This window comes from Falco rusticolus, chromosome 13 (assembly GCF_015220075.1).
Source record: "Falco rusticolus isolate bFalRus1 chromosome 13, bFalRus1.pri, whole genome shotgun sequence".
In the NCBI taxonomy this organism is placed as follows: Eukaryota; Metazoa; Chordata; class Aves; order Falconiformes; family Falconidae; genus Falco; species Falco rusticolus.
Window position 1 is genome coordinate 18528269 of NC_051199.1, and position 22809 is coordinate 18551077.

At 49.1% G+C, this 22809-nt stretch overlaps 1 protein-coding gene across 6 annotated transcripts; it reads left to right on the forward strand.

Annotated features, from left to right (window-relative positions):
• Positions 1 to 363: 363 nt before the first annotated feature.
• Positions 364 to 22500, forward strand: PCYT1A (phosphate cytidylyltransferase 1, choline, alpha). 6 transcript variants are annotated; one of them, XR_005107253.1, is made up of 10 exons: positions 1080 to 1168; positions 8050 to 8190; positions 10970 to 11069; positions 12587 to 12703; positions 14626 to 14777; positions 15601 to 15679; positions 16413 to 16555; positions 17626 to 17814; positions 18405 to 18715; positions 19024 to 22500. XR_005107253.1 is itself a non-coding variant. In XM_037406704.1 (9 exons), exons 2-9 carry the CDS (start codon positions 8074 to 8076, stop codon positions 18609 to 18611), a joined length of 1104 nt encoding a protein of 367 aa, XP_037262601.1. In that variant the 5' UTR covers positions 364 to 432; positions 8050 to 8073; the 3' UTR covers positions 18612 to 22500. The 6 variants fall into 6 exon arrangements, 5 of the variants coding, with proteins under 5 accessions (XP_037262601.1, XP_037262602.1, XP_037262600.1 ...); XM_037406704.1 differs by lacking the exon at positions 1080 to 1168 and adding an exon at positions 364 to 432 and having other exon boundaries at positions 18405 to 22500; XM_037406705.1 differs by having other exon boundaries at positions 1031 to 1144; positions 18405 to 22500.
• Positions 22501 to 22809: the final 309 nt, after the last annotated feature.

The following is a 22809-nucleotide window of genomic DNA, read 5'->3' on the forward strand; positions in this document are numbered from 1 at the left end:
CTGTCTCAGATGCTCATCAGAAGATGGGATGAGTTGCTCTGTGGCGATGCATGTTCCCTCTGTGCTGACCGAGGAGCAAGCACAGCTGGACAGTTTCAATGGCACAAATGCCTTTTAGAGTGCCGAGGCTGGGTGAGGTGAATCATGAATCCTGCCCTCACCGACTGTTAGAGCAGAATGCACCGCTGTGATCTGCCCATGCACTGCTTGGAAAGCGGGGGAGTAAAAAATGATGATGCATCTTCTAGAACTGCACTTTCGGCTACGACACCGGAGGCAGCCCACTCCTGTTTCTCTGTTACGTTTGTTTGAAAGTGGCTTGCTCTCGTTTTCCTCTGATGGGAAATAGAAGGTGACTTCCCCCGGCTGCTTTGCCGCTACCTGCGGCTGTCACGCATTAAGGGAACTGCAGAGACGTCACGGCGCTATCAGGTTGGCGCGCAAGCCTGGGAGTGCAAGTTGTGGGGAACAGTGAAACCCCACACACAAATACATTTGCCAGGAGAAAGTATATGCCCTCAGACGTGTTTTGATGCTTTTATGAAGCTGTGGTGATTAAATAACGATTTGTTTCACCTTGCACTTGCTCCACATTGGAGAGTTTTAACAGCTGCTTCGCAAAGGTGTTGTACAAAGCAGGTGTGAGGCCGTGGCTGCTCAGCTCCGGCTGCCCTCACCGAGGCCTGGGGTGGGTAGGGGGAGCCGTGTCCTCCCCGGAGGGTGACCGAGCAGCTCCGCCACGGGCAGGGCGAGCCCGGCCCAGGGGAGCTGGGCCTGCTCGCCTCCCCCCTTCCATAAACCCCGGCATTCACGGCTGACGCCCGAAGGCCGCGGGGCAGGCTGTGGGCCGCACCAGCAACCCTCCCGGGCCCGTTCCCCCGCTGCCGGCCCTCGGGCCGAGCGCGGAGACCCGCGGCACGCGCGCCCCTGTGAGGCCGGCCCCGCCGCGGGGGGGCGCCGTTGCGAGCCGGAACGGAGGTTGCGGGTGCGGTTTCCCGGGGCGCGGCTTCGCGGCGCTCGGCCGGTCCCTTCCTGCCGGCCCGGGCCGACGCGCAGCGGCTCCGCCCGCCGCCCCGTTGGCGTTGGCGGGAGCAGGGAGGGGCCGGGGGCGGCTCCGGCGGTGGGGCCGGGCCGGGCTGCGGAGGTGCGCGCTGCCGGCGGCTCGTTGGTAGGGGGGCGTCGGTGGGGAGCGTGGGGGCACCGGGGCCTGTCGCTGGGGCGTGTGGCGGGCCTGGGGGGAATGTCGCTGGGGGGACGCTGGAGGCTGTCGCCGGGGAAGCAGGGGTCGGGGCGCTCGCTGTGGGACCCGAGGGGTGCCCGCCGCAGGGGCTGGGGGCGGGCGGGCGGGCCGTGGTTGGAGGCGGACGGGGGCACCGCACACTGTCCCTGCGGGGTCTGTCGGGGTCCCGCCCCGCCACCTCCCCCGCAGGCACAGGCGTGGGCAGCCCCGCCTGGGTGCGGGGCAGGGGGGCACGGCGGTGCTGGCTGGGGGACACACCGGGCACTTGGCTTTGGGCGAGGGGGCAATGTCTGCTGGGGGGGAGGGCGTGGGGTGCTGCGTCCCCTTGGGGGGGTGCCGGGGAGAGGCAGGGGCTCGGGACTGGCGGTGGGGGGCAGAAGCGGCTGAGGGGAGGCAGCAGCAGATGCTGGGGGGAACTTTTGGAGTGCACCCCCAGGGCTGGGAGCGTGGCAGCTTGAGGGGGAACATCCCCTGGCGTAGGGGACGCAGCCAAGGCCAGGGGAGAGAGGAGAAGAGCAACGAGGTGCCCTGACTGTGGGGAAGGCAGGTGTGGCCCAGCCGCCGTGCAGGCACACGTCCTCTCCAACCTGCTTTTTGTGTCCACCAAAGTCCTGGCTGCCCTGATTAATGGTTTTGTAATTGGATTTAAAGTCTGCAGGAATCCTGAGAGCTGCCATGCTCCTTGGTAGCCCTTGCTGGCTGTGGAGGGAGGTGCAGGATGCTGCAGGTGGCCTTCCCTACTCTGTCCCCACCCTGTGCTGTTGCAGCACCGGGTCCCCAGCATGCAGTTGGCAAAGACTGGTGTGATCAGAAGCAGGTGCTGCTGGGTTTCCATCTACAGGACTCCTGGGCCTGAGGACGGCCGCTGTATTTGCTGTTGAAATTCAGATGAGAAATACCCATGCTTAATTTCCTGAAGGAATTGATTGTATGTACAGAATTATTCAAATTTGTGACTTGTAAGTTTCATGGTCCAAGATCTGGATTGTAATTGTCTTGAATTTACTGTGGAATGAGCCACAAACAATAACTGTTGGAGCAAGGATTTGGTATGGGTGTGTAAAGCTACTAAGGGAGGTTGCCTCCTGAAGGCTCAGAAGGCTCTGTTGTTATATGCTGAAAACACAACACGATGCAGCTTAACACAGAAGTCAGGATGAAGTGACCACCCATCCTTGCACTTTATTGTCCCTGGGCAGGCTCCAGATCTTCTCTGATACTCTGCATAAAGCCTACGCTTGCTGCTACACTAACCACAGCAGAGACTTCTTTGCATGCCAGGATGCTCACTCGGTGCCTCGGGATTATGGTATACCCAGAAGGGCTGTGAATTCATGGAGAAGGTCTTGCCAGCAGTTTCTCTGGGTTTGTGTGTTTCATAGCAGCACTCAGCCTGTGTAGGGGATGTCCCAGTAGGGGATGCAAGGCTTGGGAGTTTGTTTTAGCCAGTATAGCAAAGGTCTGGGTCTGGATGCTGTTGGACCAGTCTGTGGCACTGGCTGAACTGTCCCTTGTATACATTAATGTGGCTATTAATATGCCGCAGGATAGTTGCTTTTGCTCAGCCAGAGTAGCTGAAGCAGCCTATGTTTTAGGGGTAAGCAGGACTCTGCCTGCCAGATCCTGTAGTAAACTTTATAAGGGGCTCGTGGGCTTAGACCATCTAGATAGAGCAGGTGCTGATTGTGGGGAGAGCAGCGGTGCTGGTGAGAGTCGCAGTCTTCTCTAGAGGTAAGCAAGCTGGGTCGCAGCCATTAGCACTCCATTTCTAAGCAGATGCTCTCTGTCTGGAGATGGGGCCAGAGCTGGGCCTGGCAAGCCTGGGCTGGGAATGTTGCCTTGGATATTGGGCAAGATTTTTAAGCCCAGATTGAAGGGAGATCCTGATCTTTCCCAGTAATTAGGTACAGGTTAACCCTCATCTTGTCAACATGCTTTCATCAGTTTATCGAGGAGTCTGTGATGAGTCTCCTGTCATTAACCTCTTTGAGTCTTTCTGTCTGCAACAGATCTCTACAGGGATGCACACCAGTAAGGTTAATGGTAAACTGGGAGTTGGAGATCGTGGAGAACAGGAGAAGGATTGCCTTCTCCCCATGACTGAAGAGTGGGGTGTCATTTGGGTACTTCACAGCCTGGCAGGGGAATTATCTGAAGTGACAGGACTTCTTCCTTTTTCTTGAGCTTCTCACTTACGTGTTGTCGATGTGTCAAGGCAATTCTCTGCAGACAGCTGGCAGAGTGCAAAGTTTAGTAGTATTTGCCTGCAGATGAGTCAGCAAAAGAGAAATAGCTTGCTCTTGTGAAGTGGAATGATCTTGTAGGCAAAGCAGCATGTGACAGTCACATCTTACTGTGCCAATGCCTTCCAAGTTCAGAGATTGATAGAGGAGCCTGGGAGCGGGCAGTGGTGCCCGGGGAGCCTGGGAGCTGTAGGTGTTGGAGGGGCCTTGCTGGTTCAGCCTGCCAGTCTTGTGCTGATTCGGATCCTCGGTGGGAAATGCAGCAGTTTGGGCTGGAGCATTTACTGAGTTGTTGCAGTCAGCTCTTGTTTTGCACAGGCTTTGAGTTTAAGTAGCAGTATTTATTTTGCATGTAAGTCTGCAAGTGAGAAGCAGTGGAAGTGGCAGAAGAAATCGTTCTACTGCAAGTAGATTTGCAAGTAATGATCTTCAAGAAGTTCCTCGGGACATCAAAATACAAAGAATACAGATGGGCCAGGTCCTCATGCCATCAGAATGCTTAGGGTAGAGAAATATCTGGTCAGCTTCTCCAGTGTAGTGTGAGGCGGGTGGTTCTCTGACACCACCAAGGCTAAACAAAACATCAGTGCTGCCCATGAAGATGCAGACAGTGAGATAAGGCTTTGGCTAGCCGAGATTTGCCATGCCTGTTCTGACCTTTTCAGTGTGCCAGAGGTGTTAACTTTGGTGCTATGGTTAAATTCCAGCTCAGATGGTGGTGCAGTGTATTCACACTAAGGGAGAATTTTTAAATTCCTTCCTTGCCTGTATAAACTACCTATATTTTTTTTCCTTTGTGGTAATCAGTGCTTGTCCTTCTTCCCTCCCAGAAGTGGTTGCATTTCAGTGGGATTCAGTGATTCCTGGACAACTCTTCCAGTTGTCTGTGAACTGGAGAAAGTGAGAGAGCAACTCTTCTCCCATCTGGCAGTCTGCTCCTCACAGAGCTCATGCAGCACTCACTCTCTCACTGAGCTACCTGGTGGGTAGTGCAAGGTGCTTCTTTGATAACAGGGTATGCATCAAAGAAATAAGTTTCAGAAGCAGAGCCCTGAGTGTTTCGTGAAGTTGCGCAGAGACTGTGATTTGCCCATGGCTTTCCCAAATGGGGCACTTCTAACTTGGCTCCTTGCAAGCAGTTTCTCATGTTCAGCACAGACTCAGTAACACAGGAGGGTGATGCCTTAAACAAAATAGAATGATGTTAATATTTTAGATTAGGGCTCTTCTGTTTACACCTGATTTTTTTTATCTTGGAGTTTTTTAGAATGAGCTTTTAGAGTTATCTTCTCTTTCCCTTTCCCCATCTGCTGCAACTGTTAATTAATTTTAGAACAGTGTTTTATGCATTTGGGGAAGCAAAGCTGTGTGCTCATGTGTTAAGCTCAGCTGCAGATGCTGGATCCCATTGTTAGTAAGTAATTGTTTGGGGTGCTATTTTAGTCACTTGGGTCAAAATTAAACATTCTAAGATTAGTAGTTCTAGCACAGTAAGGTATGGTTTGTTTTTAAAAACAATGTGTTCCCAGTTTTTAATGAATACAAGTTTGGTGCTGGGAGGACTTCCCAGAAATGCATTAGCCAAAGGACAGATGTTTTAAAGTTCTGAAGAGTGGTAAAATTACTGTTTAATTTCTGCATTAATTTGAGTAATTAGCAGAGCTGTGTCACTCGTGAGGTACACAGCCCAGCTCTCTGGACACTGCAGAGACTCCTTCAGCAACATCTGGCCTGTAAGATCAGAGTAGATGGAGCATATTTATGCCATCCTTGAAGCACATTTCTGCCTTGGTACGTCAGGTGGAGCTGCTGCTGCTGCAGGGTGGCTGGTGCTGTCTGACCACTGCTGCTTATTTAGTGCAAAGCAAATCCATTTGCTTAAGCTATTGCTTGCCATCATTTGACTACGTATACCCTGAGAAGTGAAAGAGTGAGTTAGGGTGGAGGAAGGCGGATGGTTGGGTGTGGAATGGGTTGGAAGAAGCTGTGGAGATTTCTCCTGGGCTTGGACAGTGCTGGTGTACATCAGCATAAAGCACGATGTTGCGCTGTGCTGTATCATGCGGTTCTTTGGCTGGCCATAAGCATCTGCAAGATGCTGTTGATAATTCAGCAGAGAATGTACTTGTGTGCAGAGAAGTCTGGTTGCTCTGATGGGCCAAGCTAACATGGAAGGAGCTTCACCTGTTTGTGCGTGGAGGCTGTTATGTCCGTACTTCAACACCAAAGCCTCTGCCAATACTTTTAAATGTTTTGCTGGGAGGTGGTTCGGATCAACTGTGTTCAGCAAATTAACAGACCTTTTCAGTCTCTCCAAAGGAAAGAAAAGTAAGTGGTCAAAGACCAACAGGTGGCTTGAAGCAAAGTGAAGTTACTTTGACCAAATAACAAGAAAATCTGTTGTTGTTTCCCCCCACTGCCTCTATGAATGCTGGGGTTATTTGAACCAGAGACAGAGGTCTGTTGCTTTCTGTGAACTGGATGGTTTCTGCTAGGACCATGGGGGTGACGTAAATAACTGATATGGAGTGTGCTTACAAGATGGCACTTTGCAAAACTTAAGAATTATTTCACAGAGGCACTCTGCTCTGGAGGCTGCTGCATTTATAGCACAGATCTTGCCTGGAAGTTAAATGTTTGTGTTTGAAGACTTGGAGCTCAGGGTTGCAAACTCTATTTGCCCAAGATTGCTCTTGCACACTCATGTCTGTTGTTAGGAAATAGTAAATTGATTACTGGAATGTAGGAAACTTGGCAATCTTGACTTGCAGGCCTTACGGAGTGAGTGCTGGATGGCTCATGCATTGCTGAAATGTCCTTGTGGCTGCTCTTCCCTGTCACTTTTGTCTTCTCAATATTTTGTTGGCTCCCCACTCACCTAAGATTCTCTTCTCCTGTTCTTGGTGCATTGTGTTAGGTCTAGCAGAGCAGGCTGGGATATGTGCATGTAGCCCAAAACCAGTTCAACGCTGTTTGAACCTAACGCTGTTTGTAAGGTACCAGCTTGTTGATGCTAGGTGGGGAGAATGGTATGTTTGCCTGTTATTAAACTGCATTTGACTCCTTACTTTGGAACATTCCTTAATCTGGAGGAATTTGTGCTTGAGTAAGTCTGATCACTAAATCTGCTTCTTAACAGCTCTCTTTCACAAAGCCCACCCTTCTTGATTGCTGAACAGCAGAGCTTTGCCCAGTGGCCCTCACTGAGGATGGACCCAGCTTGTTCCAAGCAGGAACACTCAGCAGAGACCCTCTGACAAGGAGAGGGATGGTGTTCAGAGGGACGTCTGCCCTTTCTCATACCTCATACTTGCCCCACCTAATGTGTTCCAACACACCCACTACCTGTGGGTGGGGAGACATTGTAAATTCCACATAGCTCTTATTATTAGGGGGTTGAGGCACACATGTAAGCATCGTTCCTGGGCGGAGGGGTCATGCTGCTCTCAGAAATGGCAGGTCAGAAGTACCATTTGCTGCACTGGAGAGCTGCACACTTCAAGTGAGCAACAGAGATAATGCTGCTCTTAAATTATAAACTTTGCAAATCTAGCACGTTTCTAACTCCTGCAGCAGCTGAAAAGGGGATGTTTGCTGCCATGCCTTTCTATAAACCCCTAGCTTTGCTTCAGTTGTGTGAGGTGCTGGGCTTCCTAATGCTCCAGGGCCTGTTTAGGAAGATACAATGACTCCAGCTCAAAAGCACAGACCACTTATTTCCAGATAGCCAGCACAATTTCTGCCCAAACTGGTGGCCGGTCTGTCTGTTCATTGCAGAAGCAGTTCAGCTGAGCCACCGCTAATTACAGCCTGGTACATAAAGTGCCAGAAGTAAGTGTGCCCTAATGTGGTGTCAGCAACTGCTTCAACATCGCCTGAGTCACCACTGCAGTGGAGACAGGGAATGAGAGGGGAGCATGGTGGCAGCCATCCCAAGGTGAGCTGTCCCCACTGGGGAGCTGCAGCTTGGGTGTACCCAAACAACAAAGCAAAGAGCAAGCCAGCTGGTTATTTTAAGTTATGACCATGGGTTGCATGCCTTCCCTTACCCTGGTCCTTCTGCTTAAACCTGCTGCTTCCTCACATCAGGATTCTACAGGGATGCAGCACACCCTCCAGCTGTCTATAGGGGGAAGGAGGGGCACAGAAGGCTAGAAGGGTGTTTACATTCATCAAAATGAGAGCTGGGGGAGGGGTGAACGTGGACTGGGCATGCCTTAATCCTTAGGTTGCTTTTCAGATGCTAAAATGGCATAATTAGCCTTGTAGTAATGATTTATAATTTGCATTGCAACTGTTGTGCGAGTTTCTCCAGACGGCTGACTGCTGCACGCTTCTCTCTGCAGAACAGCTCTGAGTTGCATTAAATAGTTCAGTATTCCCACCAGGCACCGTTTGTCAAGCCTTGGCAGCTGATGCCAAATACAACTGGCTAAGCCCCTTGTTAGGTGGCTGTGTCTTTGTGCTGACCTTCTGTACACTGTGCCTGCTGTTGACTGATTCTGCTTTGGAGGAGCTGAGAAATATCACTTCTTCTTCACCCCCACCCCCTTAATTTTGTTCCAGTTCTTACTGGACGTGCTTGGTAAGATGGAGCCGCCAACCTCCTCCAGATTGAATTCCCGAAAAAGAAGAAAAGATGGATCTGGCCCCAATGGGGCGACAGAGCTGGATGGAATCCCTCCAAAAATGTCCCGGCGTTCACTCGTAAGTAAGCAGAGATAGGAGCTTTAGGTGAGATCAGGACATTGAACCATAACAGCAGAAAGAGAAATGTGATGGGTTTTCTGTGGACACAGAAAACAAGGGCGGGGGGAAGAAGTGAATGACAGTAGCTATCCTTCTTGCAAAGCCAGCTTGAAATCTTCCTTTGTTCATACTAATACTTACAGCGTGGGCTTAAATTAGGTCTGAGGCAAGCGTCACTAAGCTACTTCTGTGGTGTCTTGCTTGTTTGTAGTCACTTAAGCTGAACCTGAACAGGCATGCATATAGATATCCGTGGAGGAGTAAGCATTCATCTCTCACAGGTGGGTTTTCTTAAGTGACCCAGCAGGATAGAGAGATACTCCAAACAAGCATCTAACAACTCGCACACCTTGCGGAAGGCAATCCTGCTCAAGTCAGGGGAACTGCAGGAGGGTCTGAAGCCTGTAAGCACCTGCAGAAGCAATCTATCGAATCCACACTCTGAAACACCGGGAAAATGACTGTTTGTTTGATTCTCTTGGTCTGGCAGGAGACTGCATTTATGTTGCTGGTACTTTGGGAGTGTTCAGAAAAAAACCCAACCAACCAAAACGATTTCTCCTAAATCAACCTTGGGATGGCTTTAACAAGCTAAAGCCAGTGGAGTCTCTTCTAAAGGGTGTCTGTGCCAGTTAATGGTAGTGGGAAGGGCTGACTTTAACTTGTCCTTGCAACAGTATTGCGATGATGGGCTTTTTACAGCTCTTCTCTGCCCTGTTCCTGGGGCTGTCCTGCCTATCACGTGCACTAGTTGCTCTCTCCTTATCTCTGTCAAAAGCCAACTACCAGCCACGTCATACGGAGGTCATAGTCCTTGGCAAAATACGGTGATGTGTTGTAGCTTTCCTCTTTGATAACTATGTTTTGCTCTTCAGGAGTACTTCAGTCCTGTCCCAGAGCATTTGACAGATGGTAGTGAAGTAAGATCAGCACCAGCAGTGACAATTGGGGAGGCAAGTGCTGGGAATGGAGGCCTGAGCTGTTGGCATGACTTATCCCACAGAGTCTTTATATCCTTGACTATTGGCAAAACCCACTCTGTCCCTTTTTAAGACCCCACCATGTATTTCAGTAAGGAAAGAGAAGTATGCAGGTTATTCTGTGGGAATCACTTGCTGTTCAAGTTGGTGTCTGTCCTGTATTAGGAATAAAACACCTATGAACAGCACAAGGCAAGTAATATCTAGCCACTTTCTAAACTTCCTGGCTTTTCTTCCCCACAGGGTTAATGCAGACCTCCTGATGAAAGATTTCTATTTTTCTTCCTTTTGTGAAAGATGTGGTTATTATAGCAAGAGTAATAATGTTGCCAGTGACGTTACCTTGAAGGCTTTACCACTCCCAGCTAAACAGCTGGCTGGCAGAGTGTTCCCCTGAAGCAGTGGGGCTCAGCAGCAGGTTGTGGTAAGGAGTCTGCTAATGCATGAGCCTGTTGTATTGTTTACATCAGGTTGAGTCCTGACCCTTGTAGCCACTGCAGAGGAAGAGCAAGACTCTGGCAGGAGCTTTTGAGAATGTTTTTCTGTGATAATTTTGGTAGAGTATTTTTATGCTTTTATTCCTAGCTTCATATCAGGTATGTGCCAACTGAACTGAAAAGAAACAGCTTTTATTCACGAGTGCCAGATATAATGGCAGTGATGAAAGGAGAGACCTGCAGGCTTTACTAACAGTTAAGGATCCTGGTAGAGGAGGTGGTGTGTGAAACACAGGTACTAGAGCCTCAGAAAGTTAATTTTCAGCGGTATCAGTTTGCTTGAATGGTCAGTGATTGCTGTCCTACGCACTTCGCCTTGAGCACTCTAATAAGGATTGACATTAGCAATAATAGCAGTGGTCTTTCTGGTTGCGGTGGTGCTGGGGACCATGGCAAGGTGCCGCAATGGAGCAGGAAGCCAGAGAGGAAATTACTGATTAGCTTTTTGCAGCTTGAAGGTATTATTGTAATGATATGCAAGCTTGTTTATTAGTCTTCTGTCTCAGGAAAGAGACATCCATTGCTGCCCCACACCTGGCTAGAAGGAAATTGAGCTGTTTGTTCTGTTATGGGAAAGGCAAATGTTTTGTTTCCATTCAGAGGAGACCAGAAACAATACCTGGACTTCAGCTGCTGATTAAACATACTGCTGTGGTCAAGCTAGCAGATAGAGGGCTTTTCCTGCAGCAGTTGGAGATATTCTGCCACAGACTGAGGTCAGTCTCTCACTACGTATAGCTCAGAAATGGGTGATGATGCACACGTTCCCTAGGAATTAGTGCTGCTGTTGATATTGCTCTTCTGCTCATTCCTATACTCAAATCAAGGAGCTGCTACAATTTGTACATCACGGCACAAGCACTGAGGCACAGCACAGTGATGGTCTTGCCTGGGTGGGCATAGCTGGAGCTGCAACAGTGAAGTTTCATGAAGCTTGGCTTGTGCTGCTGTGAACTGCTGTTTGCCAGAAGTCTGGTTTTATTAGCTGCAGATCTGAGCCACCAGTTTTTTTGTTTGGGTCCAGTATGACTACCATCCTCTTAACTCTACTTTTCTCTCTCTCTTCCTCTCTAAATTCAGGCTAATCACCCTGCAGGGCTGTTTTGAGGTTTAAGACTAATTAGTCTTTTAGTACCTGTGTTTGAATTGTGCAGAGACACAATGAGTCACTCAATGACTAGGACACTGCAGTGGCAGTGCTGCTGCTATGTACTGCACTCACCTTTGCATTCTCACAGCTAACCTTCTCTGACTGTTTAGGGACTGAGGGAACCGGCTCCTTTTTCAGATGAAGTGGAAATCGATTACAGCAAGCCGTACATCCGAGTAACATATGAAGAAGCAATGAGAGGGACCCCTTGTAAGTAAAAAAACAGACTGGAAGGGGATCGTATAAATGTTGGATTTGGAGTTGGGGTGTGTGATTGTGACAACCCTGAGACCGAACCAACCTTGTGTGTCAAAGCAGGTTTGCAGCCAGTGACTTAGTTAATGCTTTGGTGATTAACTAACTGTTCCCATGTGAACTGGGCCTGCCAGTACAACTGAAGTTTGAGCCTCTGTGTGTGAGCAGCCATACATATCTTCACCAGTAAGACTGTATGAAACAAATAAATGCTTGTATTTTAGCTCTTCCTGTGCCACTGACAACTATAGAGTAGTATCTGAAAATGACTGTACTTTCATAAAGGCAGGCCTGCCAGGACCAGCCCTCTTCTGGCATACACAAAGCTCCTGCAGTCTCAGGTCTGCAAAAGGTAGATTTGCTAAAAAGTGATTGTAAGAGGCTGTCCTCAAACTGACTCCTCTGCTTAGCTTGAACTTAACAACCTGGCCTTTGCATCAACTCATTCTGTTGCTGTCTCCCAGGCTGTGTCTCTAGCTACCTTCAGGTCCCTGCCCAGACCCATGGGTTTCAGCTCTCCTGCTAGGTATTCTCTCTGCCCTTTCTTCCATGCAGGTTTGGTGTGCCTTTGCTCACACCACTCCTCTGAGCCTGTCTGCCTAAATCGGGCCAGAGAGCAGCAGGCCATTCTCAGGTGCATCAGATACCAAGAATGTGTGGCACTCTGTTACTAGCAGCAAGAGGACTGCGGTCCTGTGTGGTTCCAGAAGTCAGGGAGCCTCCTACCAGTACGTGGCAGTGCTAGACTGTCACTTTACCTCTGTGCTGACCTCAAAGAGCTGAGCTACAATTTTCCTTGGCAAAGGTGGCCTAAGGAAAGTTTTGTTCTTCCTTATGTATCTATGGATTTAGCTGATGATGCAAGCAATTCAGCAGAATTTTATCTGCTTTTCTTTGATTGGTTTGGCTGGGTTTTTTGATAGAGCTGTACAATTCATGGGTCTAGGGGAGCTGGTGTTGGTGATGGGGAGTCAGAACAGTCTGGTCCCTCAGCCAGACTGATAGCTGTGGCAGCGGGCTGCAGAGGATGATGCTGAAAAGATCTTGAGATGCCATCGTGGCTGACGGGGAAATCAGGCACCTATGAAACATTTGGGCCAATTCCCCTCTGGTAGCTCTCTGCTTTGCAGAAAGTATGCGCTTCATTTGGATTTCCATAGGAAGGAAATGTTCAGGGTTTGCTTTCCCGTTGGTCTCCCTTTACCTTGTTTCAGTGGATATTTGGTAGGCTTTGAGTCTGTCTTTGAACATGGTTGTATTTCAGCTCTGTGCCTAGCTGCGTTTGTTTCCGTGTGGGAAGGCAGAGAACCAGCCAGTTCTCTTCACAAATCTTGCCTGGCTGCAGCTCTGCATTCTGCCAATTTTCTGCAACGCCCCCATGAGTTTCAGAACATCCCCAAATGTAGGCATGAGCAGCAGCTGCTTCTCCAGGAAGGCATCTTCACAAATGTCTCTCTGTCCTTTTGGCACAGTGGATCGCCCCGTCAGAGTTTATGCTGATGGAATATTTGATTTGTTTCACTCTGGACATGCCCGGGCCTTGATGCAAGCGAAGAACCTCTTCCCAAACACATACCTCATTGTTGGAGGTAAGGAGTGACCTTGTTGACTTTGGCTGTCATAGGAGTACAGTTTGCCTCCGTCCGTGGTTGTGCATACGGATGGCATAGCAGGGTTTTTGTCTTTATGGCCTCAGTTGTCCCAAATGTTGTTGGAGTTGTCTTGCAATATGTTGAGAGTTGGGTATGTACCAAACGAGTGCTTAAGGAAAAGGTTTTTGATCACGCTGTTCTAATTTGAGCTCTCTGTTTTGTGATGCATACCAGTGATTTGCACGTCCAAGTATCAAAATATAGTAGAGACAACTGAGCATCTGCCTCTTGAATGAGACAGTTAAAGAATGAGCAACAGTACCTGTATCACCCTGCAAGTCACTCCTGCCTCAGCTCCCTGCTGTGAATTGCTTATGGCTAATCCCAAACGGGTCCTGCTAAGGAGCATGGAGATCACGGTGGTTCCTTGGGCATGTGCCTGGCCACATGGAAGTCAGCAAGACCCCATTTCTCCAAATAAAGTTCCCCATTTTGTCTGTTAGGTTCCAGAGTCTTTAGGTGATGCCAGGAATATCCTGCTGACTTCCAGAGGGGATCTAGCAGAGGTGTTGCAGCCAGGCCTCCTTCAAGAATGTAACAGGAAAAAAGAAATCCTTTCTTCTGGCTGCTGTAATATGCTGGCCTCTGTCCAGGCAGCGCCTCTGTGCCCGTACCTTCACCACCTTAAAGGCATGTCAGGCTGTGCATGTTGTTTGTCAGGCGGTGACTTCTGGTCAGGCTGCATGATGATGTTAACTTTATCAGAGATGCGAATACCTTTAACTGGTTTTCTCAACTACCGTTGGCTTCGTGAAGCAAAATGGAACTCTGACCGTACAACAGAGCAATTGTAACATCTTTATGTGGTTTGTTTCCTTATTACAGTTTTACTTGCTCCTGAGGGCATTTTTATGGTGGTACTTCTGCAGGGGTTTTTGTGTGTGCTACAGTAGTGTCTGGAAGGGGAAGGGAGAGAGGAAAGCTGAAATAGTTGCTCCGGCATACAAAATGCACTGAGCTTAGAAATCTCGCAGGCAGAAAGACATCCCAATATACATAAATGCTGTACATCAAACAGGAAAATAATTTCAGGTCAGACTGTTAACATGTTAATGTAGCAAAGTGTGTGACCACGCTCTCTGCCTCTGGGAGAGTGGTGAGGAGGTGGAGGGCAATGAACGGCTCCCCTTGCACCAGGAACTGAGACAAGAGGCCGCAGCCCAAGTAAACAATTAGCTCCAAGCTGGAAGCAATTTCACCCGCTTTTTATCATCTATTTGTCTGGAACATAAATATATCCACTACCAGTCTGACTGGTAAGGCCTCATTTACTTTTGAGTCTGATAAACAAATAAAACTCCCTCCTTCTCAATGTCTTACATTGCAGATTACAGAGAGTTGTTAATTTACTTTCTCATAGAATGTAATAATTAAGCTAACTTTATTTGCTGTGAACTCATACTTTGTTTTAATACAACTTCCCAAGAGCTAGATTGTGGTATGATGTTCTATGAAATCAGAAGCTTGGACAGTTTTTTTTCATGGGCTTCAGTTTCCAAGCTTGAGACATCCGTAAGTTTAAAAGCAGATTTCTGTCTAATAGAGGAGAGTTGTCTTCTGTACTGACTGGGTTATTTGGTAAGTATTGTAGGTGTTAGAGACCTTCCAGGCTTGGGGTGCAGGTCCCCAGCTTGGGCAGAAATTCCCCCAACAGCCTGCCTGGAATTGCTCAGGAATTTAGTGCCCTGCACTGCTCCATTTCTGATGCTTTGTGGGTGAAAGAGCTGGGTTTGAAAGTGCCAACACCAGTCTCCATCAGCAGCTGGCACTGCCTGCTTTAGCCTGGGTGTGTGCAAGGTCCTTTTACTGTAAAGCATTGCTCTTACCTCAGGCTCACTCTTCCCTGCCTGTTTCTTCAGTCTGCAGTGATGAGCTAACCCATAACTTCAAGGGCTTCACGGTAATGAATGAAAATGAACGGTATGATGCTGTGCAGCACTGTCGCTATGTGGATGAAGTGGTGAGAAATGCGCCGTGGACGCTCACTCCTGAGTTCCTGGCAGAGCACAGGGTAATTTGTGACATCTGATCTGTTATGCATTTTGATCAGCCTCTGTCTGTGCTTGTTGTTTACAGCAAGAATTCATCCATGGGGGTGCCCTCTGCCTGAGCAACCTGTTTCTGTTGAAACTCCTTAAATGTAAAATGAACCGGGTTATGGGAATGAAGTGGGTTTCTTGGGAGACTAGAAGCATTTGCTGAGCTGGCAAGTAGAGTTAAAATAAAGTAGAGATTGTGACATGGTGAAAAAGCCTGAGAGGGCTCTTGTCGTTCCATGAGAAGTTGATGCTGGTTACAGATGGTGTGAAATGCAGTAGGGAGTGGATAACATGGGTTGGAAGGAATTTCTGGAGCGTCTGGTCCAACTCCCTGCTTACAGCAGAAGCAGCTTGGATCTAAATCAGCTTCCCTGCAGCAGGAGACCAGGCAAGCTTTCTTGAGAGTTTTATCTTACCAACTTTTATCAGTTGGTAAAATAAAGTGAAAGGAATCTCTGACATCTGTTGAACTGCTTTGGGAGGTGAAAGAGTCTCCAAGGGAGTTTGCTTAGGTCACTCTTGTTGCCATTAACATGCCATTTCTCTGTGGAGCTTAAAATAGCTGCGTCCTTAGTCCCAGCCTTTCCTCTCAGATGTGTGCTTACAATTGGTATGCAATTGCCAGTGAGAACCCGGGAAGGCTCTGTGTTGCTTTTTAACAGAGGAAAGTGTCTTACTGTTCTCTGTTGCACCCCTGTGTGGAGGTGTTGAGCGAAAAGTTAGCCTCCTTTGACAGAAAGGAGACCTGCATATTCAAGATAAAATGTTCACTCACATGGCTTTCTTAATTTTCAGATCGACTTTGTTGCACATGATGACATCCCCTATTCTTCTGCTGGCAGCGATGATGTTTATAAGCATATAAAAGAAGCAGGTGAGTCTGGGTGAGGTTCTCCAGGGCTTCCTGTCAAAGATCTGCTGTGTCCCTGTATGGCAGGATTATGCTTAGGGAAGCAGCAGTGCCCCTCTGGGAACAAGATCTGCCCAGGAGGCTCTGAGGGCAGGAAGAAGCCCAGCTTTGGGCCCTATTTCCTAAGGCTAGGACTGTTCCAGGTCGCAGGCCACACTGCTCAACATTAAGCCAACTTCCAGTCTTAATTATTGTGATTGAATTAACAGCCACCTTTTGAAAAAATACTACGGTTTGGCTTACAGATTCTCACAAATGGAGAATCTCATGAACTTAGCAAAGTGGCTGCTCTAGCTGTTTGCTGTAAAATTCAGTGGGGGTGCAGCTGATTTTAATCTATCCAAACCCAGTTGTCAGACCTTCTTATATCTCCACCAGCAGGACCCCTTGTCCTCTCCTTGTCACCACACTGTTCTATGTGCCGTGGATTATAGTCAATAGTGTTTAAACCAGCTGAAGTGAAGAGCTTTTCATTATTAAAAGACAGGGTGTTTTGACAAGCTTTAGTCTTAGGTCTTCCTCATAGTCCCAGAGAGGAGGACCCTGGTATTGTACATTCAGCGATAAAGACGTGGCGTGTGAGGACAGTTAGGTAAATGAGCTCTTGACAGGAGAGGTTGTTTCCTAATAGAGGTGGCAGCAGCTTTGTGCAGTGTGTCTTGCTACAGCTGTCCTGGGTCCTGTTCCCCAAATTTAGGCATGTTTGCACCAACTCAGAGGACTGAGGGAATCTCAACATCAGATATCATCACCCGGATCGTGCGGGACTATGATGTTTATGCCAGACGGAACCTGCAGCGGGGCTACACAGCTAAAGAGCTCAATGTCAGCTTCATAAACGTGAGTTGAAGTGTGTCTCACCACAAGCTGTGTGAAGCAGAATCTTACACGTAGTGTGGAGATGTAGAATCTTGCCTAGTGGTAGCACAGCCTGCCATATGCCAGTAAAAGACCACTCCGCAGAGCTAAGCAGTTGTACTAAACCAGTGCCCTTGGAGCAGTAATTACAGTTCTTCCGCCTCTAAAACTGAACTGCCTCTGGGACACACCCAGAGGAACTGGATTCTGCTAATACTGATCCATTGTCAGAAATGCCTTGGTGACATTTTACCTGTTGAAAGAGCTGGAGACAGGGTGTGTGGCAAAACGTGTGTTTCCTTGAATTGAATGGGTTGTTCTTGGCAGCAGCTGCTGTGTCTCACGTCTCTCCTCTTCCCTCAGCCACCTTCTTAAGGTAGAGTCATTTGTTAGGATAAAATATGATCCTGTTCTCACTGTACTGTTCCCTTCCTGGAGCTGCAGGAGCAGCAGTGCTTGGGTAGGAGAGTAGGACATGCTCTGATCCTGTGCTGAGCAGCTCTAGCCCACAAGCAGAATACATGACAGAAGGCACTTCTGATGTTGGAAGTAAAGCAGTAAACATTTCCTTTTTAATCACTCAGATACTATGCCTGTTTTTTAAAATACAATCAAATACAAAAATTAAACAGGAGAGGTAATGGCTGCTTGGCCTCTCTTTGGCATGTAACTCTGCCTCTGTTTAAAAACACCCAGCAAAAAGATTTGTGCTGTTGTGATATGCAGAGAGACCTACAGCAGGTCACTCAAATCTAATCTGTATATTTTGTAAACATTTCCCTCTTCCATGCACTCCTATTAGATAATGCTTATCCCTGGGTTTAGTCTTGCTTTGTGTACTGTGCCAGTAAGAGATGCCACAAAGCGTCTCACAGCCCCACTATGTTTGCAATTTAGTCTAAGGAAGAAGTGTCACTGAAGTGAAGGAGAAGTGTCACAAGACTAATGGAGATACTGAGCCTTAAGCAGCAGTTCAGTGTAACAACACAGAGCAGAGGTGGTCACCACTCAGATCTGGTGAGCTGTATTCTGATCCACCGCTTACTGTACAGGAGAAGAAATATCACCTCCAGGAGCGTGTGGATAAGGTGAAAAAGAGGGTGAAGGATGTAGAGGAGAAGTCAAAGGAATTTGTCCAGAAAGTGGAGGAGAAGAGTATTGATCTCATTCAGAAGTGGGAGGAGAAGTCCCGGGAGTTCATCGGCAATTTCCTGGAGATGTTTGGCCCAGAAGGCGCATTGGTAAGGAGCCTCTGTGGGGAGAGGGGAAAGGGGATTTTGGAGAGTTCAGCAGTCGTTGTAGGGCTTCTGGAGCGCACGGTCTGTAGAGCAAAAGTTTACAGCTTGGTGCAGTGCTTGATGTGCTGCCAGTCTCCAGACAAGTTGTCCCAGGCTTGGGCAGCCTGTTTACAGGGAGCCCTCACCCTTGCCAGCTGGAAAATGCTTATAGTTGTGATGTGAAAAGCTCCCATGTCCCACAATCTGGCCTGTAAACTCCAGCTGGTGTCTTGCAGGCCAGTGAGCGGCCAGGAGACTGGCAGTCACTTTGTCACTGGCCTGGGATGAGTCTGAAGCTACTTGTTTTTGCCAGGCTGTCCTGTGCTGCTGGGTAAATATCACAGGCACTTCATGTTAGAAGTGCTTGAAAATGGGTGGTGATTACACTGTGTGCAATTTCCAAAGCCTAGGGCAGATGCTCGGGCTTTTTCTGCTCTTACATGGCATGAAGCATTGAAGGGACCAACAACTCAAAATGCTGCACAAGCTGTAAGTAGTGTCCGTTTCCATCGCTGTTTGAGCCATGCTAACTGTCTTCCTGCTTCCATCGCTAGAAACACATGCTGAAGGAGGGCAAGGGCCGGATGCTGCAGGCCATCAGCCCAAAGCAGAGCCCCAGCAGTAGCCCCACACATGACCGCTCCCCGTCTCCCTCCTTCCGCTGGCCCTTTTCAACCAAGACTCCTCCTTCCTCACCGGCCAACCGCTCCAGGAATGAGTCTGCAGTCACCTATGACATCAGCGAGGATGAAGAGGATTAAGCTGCCAGCCAGGATTTGCTGCGAACCGCTAATCGCCAAATCCTAAGACCGAACCCACTGGGGAACTCTAAATGAGCGAGAGAGCCATAGGAACAGGGCTGACGGTGAGCACAGGGCCTTGGAGGCACCCGTTGCTCTTAGCAAGGGCTGCTGCCTGGAAGCACATTAAAACCTCCTCTCCCTTCTCCTCCCTAAATCCCCTTTTTATGTTTATGTTCTAGCGGTTTCCAGGGGGAAGATGGTTTTTATATTTTAAGAAAATGCTCTTTTAAAGCGCAAAGAATAGCACTCAAGCGTGGCTTTTGTTTTGGTTTCTTTTCCCTTGTTAAACCTCCAGGCAAGAGGGAGAGTGGGAAGACCCATCTGTCTCTTCTTTCCTTCAGCTCCTCTGTCTTATTCCCCCCACCCCCAGGCAGTATCCGTGCCGCTGCCAAACGAAAGACCCCTCGGTTCCTCAACCAGCGTGACCTCGAGAGCACGCAAGAAGCGGTGGTGTAAAGAGGCTTCTAGGAAACAGAGACATCTCTGCTGCGCTGAAGCAGATAGGAATCTATCCAGCACTGCTCACGTGCCTCTTAGCTGAGCTTCCCAGTGTGTCACAGTGAGGACGTGCTTGGTAGGGGGCTGCCAGCTTAGCACGCAGGAGTTACACCTTGGAAGAGCTCACAGTACCATAGAGTCGCACACCGCTTAATCGTGCGGCATTCACAGCTCCAAATTGTATGGGGCCTGCAGGGGAAGGGCCTTTCCAGCTAATCTTAACAGGACTGCTAAACCTTGAGCTAAAATTCAGCCCTCAGCTGCTGTTGGAGAGAAGAGAATGAATCTTTGCTTCAGGTCACTTGCTCTCTGTTTTGCATTTCCTTGCGTGTGTGAGAGCCCAGGTAGGAAACAAATGTGTGTACTCCTTGGAGAATATCCTTGTCCCAGTCTCCGGTGTGTAATGAGTTTTACTGTCTGTCCAAATTGCCCCCCAGCGCTGCTCTGTGCATGTTTGTCTGTGTTTCAGTTGCTGTGCTCTAAGGGCTGGAGCAGTCCTTTGCACTGGTGCCATGAAGTCACTGCTGTAAGGACAAAACGTGATTTCATACAGCCAGTTTGCTGTCTGTGTCGGTGTGTGCAGCTGGACAGATAAAGGGCACGTTTTACCCCAGTGAAGGGTCCTGGTCCCGTGTGACCCGGCTTGCGCAATAAATGCACAAATTAGCGCCCACTTACTCCGCTCCTTGAGGCAGGCCAGAAAGCATCTGAGAGCGCTGCAGCTTTTTAAGATTTTAAACATGTAAACTGCTCGTTTGAAACCGTGGTCCAAGTTGTGCCTGCTTTCGTGTCTGTAACAAACACTGAGCTTTGTGGCCTGTGGCTCCCCGCAGGCAGTCGCCCTCCCCGTGCCGCATGCCGGTGCGCAGAGCAGGCTGGTGCACTCTGTCCCAGCGGCCAGCACTGGTGGGACTGGACTTGCTGCCTCGTAGCTGTGAAGCTCCCGCTTGCTTTTCTGTTCAGGTTTGCCTGCGATACGCGTTGTCTCCTGGTGGAGCTACTGAGCTGAGTTGCCTGTATCCTCCTGCGATGGCGGGAGCAGAGGACCGCAGGGAGCCCTGTCAGCAATGCTGCAGGAGGTCTTCAGAGCAGGATGCAGGGCGCGGGGAGCAGCAGGTCCAAGGAGGCAAATCGCCAAGTGCTGCCACAGGCTCTGCACAGTGTGATGCTTGCAGGGGACGCAGTGGCCCTGTGGTAGGGGCAGGCTGTGCTTCCTCCCAGCTTATATCTTGCTGGTCCTTTGTCATGCTGCCCAAAAGGCTTGACAGAGACTCCGTGCTTCTGTTGAGGCTAGAGCCTGCCTGTATGGGAAAGGGTATTCGGGGGGTGCCTCATCTGCCACTTGGACCTCTCAGCAGGAGCGTGCACGGCTCTGGGAGCATGGCTGGCTACTACAGATTTTAAGCCATTTTAATGGTCACTTTGTACAAGCCGGTTGTTAATCCCCTGGTTTATAAGTGGTAGAGCACAGCACTTACTTTATATCACCCACATTCTCTCTTCCCTCATCTTCCCCACCTTCCTTCCTCACCCTTCCCCTCAGTATGGGTGTTGTGTTGCTTTCCTGAGCCAGATCATGAAGGCCAGGCTGCTTTAGAGCCTTACTACTGTTTTAAACACAAGTTATGCAACGGTGTTCAGTAAATTTGGATAACAATGATGTTTTGGACGGTGGTTTGTTCTACAGAGACCTTAATGTATCTCTTGGTCACTCTGCAAAACCTGGGGTGCTTGGTAAGCAGCCAGCCATGGTTTTACATGTAGCTTGGAATAACAGAGCTGTTTCTTGTAACCAGTAATTACTGCTTCCTCCTTGCACTTAAATTAAATCGGACACTCAAATTCCAAACTAGTCTTTTTCTTTTTTTTTTTTTTTTTTTTTTTTCCCTGCCCCTTTGGTTTTTTGTTTCCTTCTGGATGGCTGGACCAGCCTCATCTCCAGCACTGCCCTGTCCTATCGGGAATAGGACAGAGCTTGATCTCTGGACAGAATATATGAGCCTGGTTCTCCAGGAACATCTTGTTTCCTGCAGATATACCCAGTGCTGCTGCTTCAAGGCTGTCCTGCACACCTCTAACTCATCCCACGCTCTTCAAAAGAAGCATCCGGAAGAGACATGCTTGAATTAAGCATGAAGAGGTAGAGTGGAAAAATAAAACTTCATTAGCATGTGTTGAAGAATGTGTGGAGTTTGGTGCTGCTGAATCTAGAGGCATCAGCTCCTGTGGGACAGCCCTGCTTCAGTTCCTAGGATCTGGGGGGTCAGGCTGGTGCCACTAGCAGCCAGCCCCTGCGAGAGGATTTGCTGATGACAACAGCAGCAGCAGGGCAAAGCTGAAAGGTGCCAAGGGTGCTGGCAGAAGCAAGACGTGAAGAGTGTGGCACTTTAACAACGTATTGCTTGGAGTTGTAGGAGAAGGTTTTTTAACTGCTTGAGAAAATTATGGCACACACCTGCATTTACATGATTTTATGCATTGTATAGAGGGTTGGGACTTCATTGTGCAGTCCAGTTCTTATATCCAGAGGCAGGTGCTGGAGCAGAGAATATGCTTGGCATTAGTGGTGACTTTGGTGGGACTGGCCTTGTGTCTTGCCACCTGGCCTCAGGGTGACTTGCTGCCAAGGGCTCCCTGATGTAAACATGTGGGTTTCCTACCTGCCGCAGGCAAGGAGCTGGGTCTGGCTGTCTGTCAGGGTGGGGATGAGTCCCATATTTGCTGCTTGCCTGGGTGTTGCTTCTTGGCAAAACCATGAGATTGCTGGGTCCCAGCACTTCTGCTGGTGCCTAGAAAGCCATGTTGGTAGTGTCCATGTGCTGTGGTCAGGAGTCTTGTCAAATTTGGCAGTCTCATAACACATCACCAGTGCCTCTTCCGGCTGAGCAGTTTCGCTTTGGACACAGCTACCTGCAAAAAGCTCTGAGTCACTTTTCCTCCCTCATGGCAGAGACAACTTGCTTTCTCCCCAAAATGAGTCAATTAAAACTTGGGAGCTTTGGCTTTCTGACTCTGCTTCCTCGACATGTCGCACCGGACAGAGGTATTACAGTGGGAGGGCACCGGGGTGCAGGTCAGGGGGAGGTTTTGGTGGTGCCTGGCAGCAAGCTCTGGTCTTAGTGCTGATGATCTGGCATCTGCTGCCCATCTCCAGCCATGCTGCATCACCCAGTCCTGCTGTCATCCCCAGCCCTGCAGCAGTGGCCACCTTGAGCTGGCTCTTTCTAGTCAGTGTTTGCTGTGCTGGTTTCTCTGTATGGGCCTGTGTGCACACAGTGTGTCTTACTGGCTTGTACTGGAGTTGAGGTTTGGCTTTTATGTTTAGCCAAATAAATGTAAAGTCATTTTACTCAGTGTGTGCCAGATCCCTTCTGCCATCCTAGCCCAGCCAGCTCCTGTCATGGTCTCCTCACCTGCCATCTTAGCAGTGGTTTGAGTGAGAAGATGCTTCAGAAGGGGTCAGGAGATTACCCAGTGGTTTCTGCAAGTCATCATCACACCTAACATCCATCCCCACCTCTGCTGTAGGTGTAGAGCAGACACTGCTACCAGAGCAGATCCCAGGCAGGGCTGGTTAAGGCAGCAGTAACTAACTGCCCGTGTTGTGAAGGTGCTTCAAGGCTCCTTCCTTTGCCTGGCCCCAGGCTGGCAGGTAGGG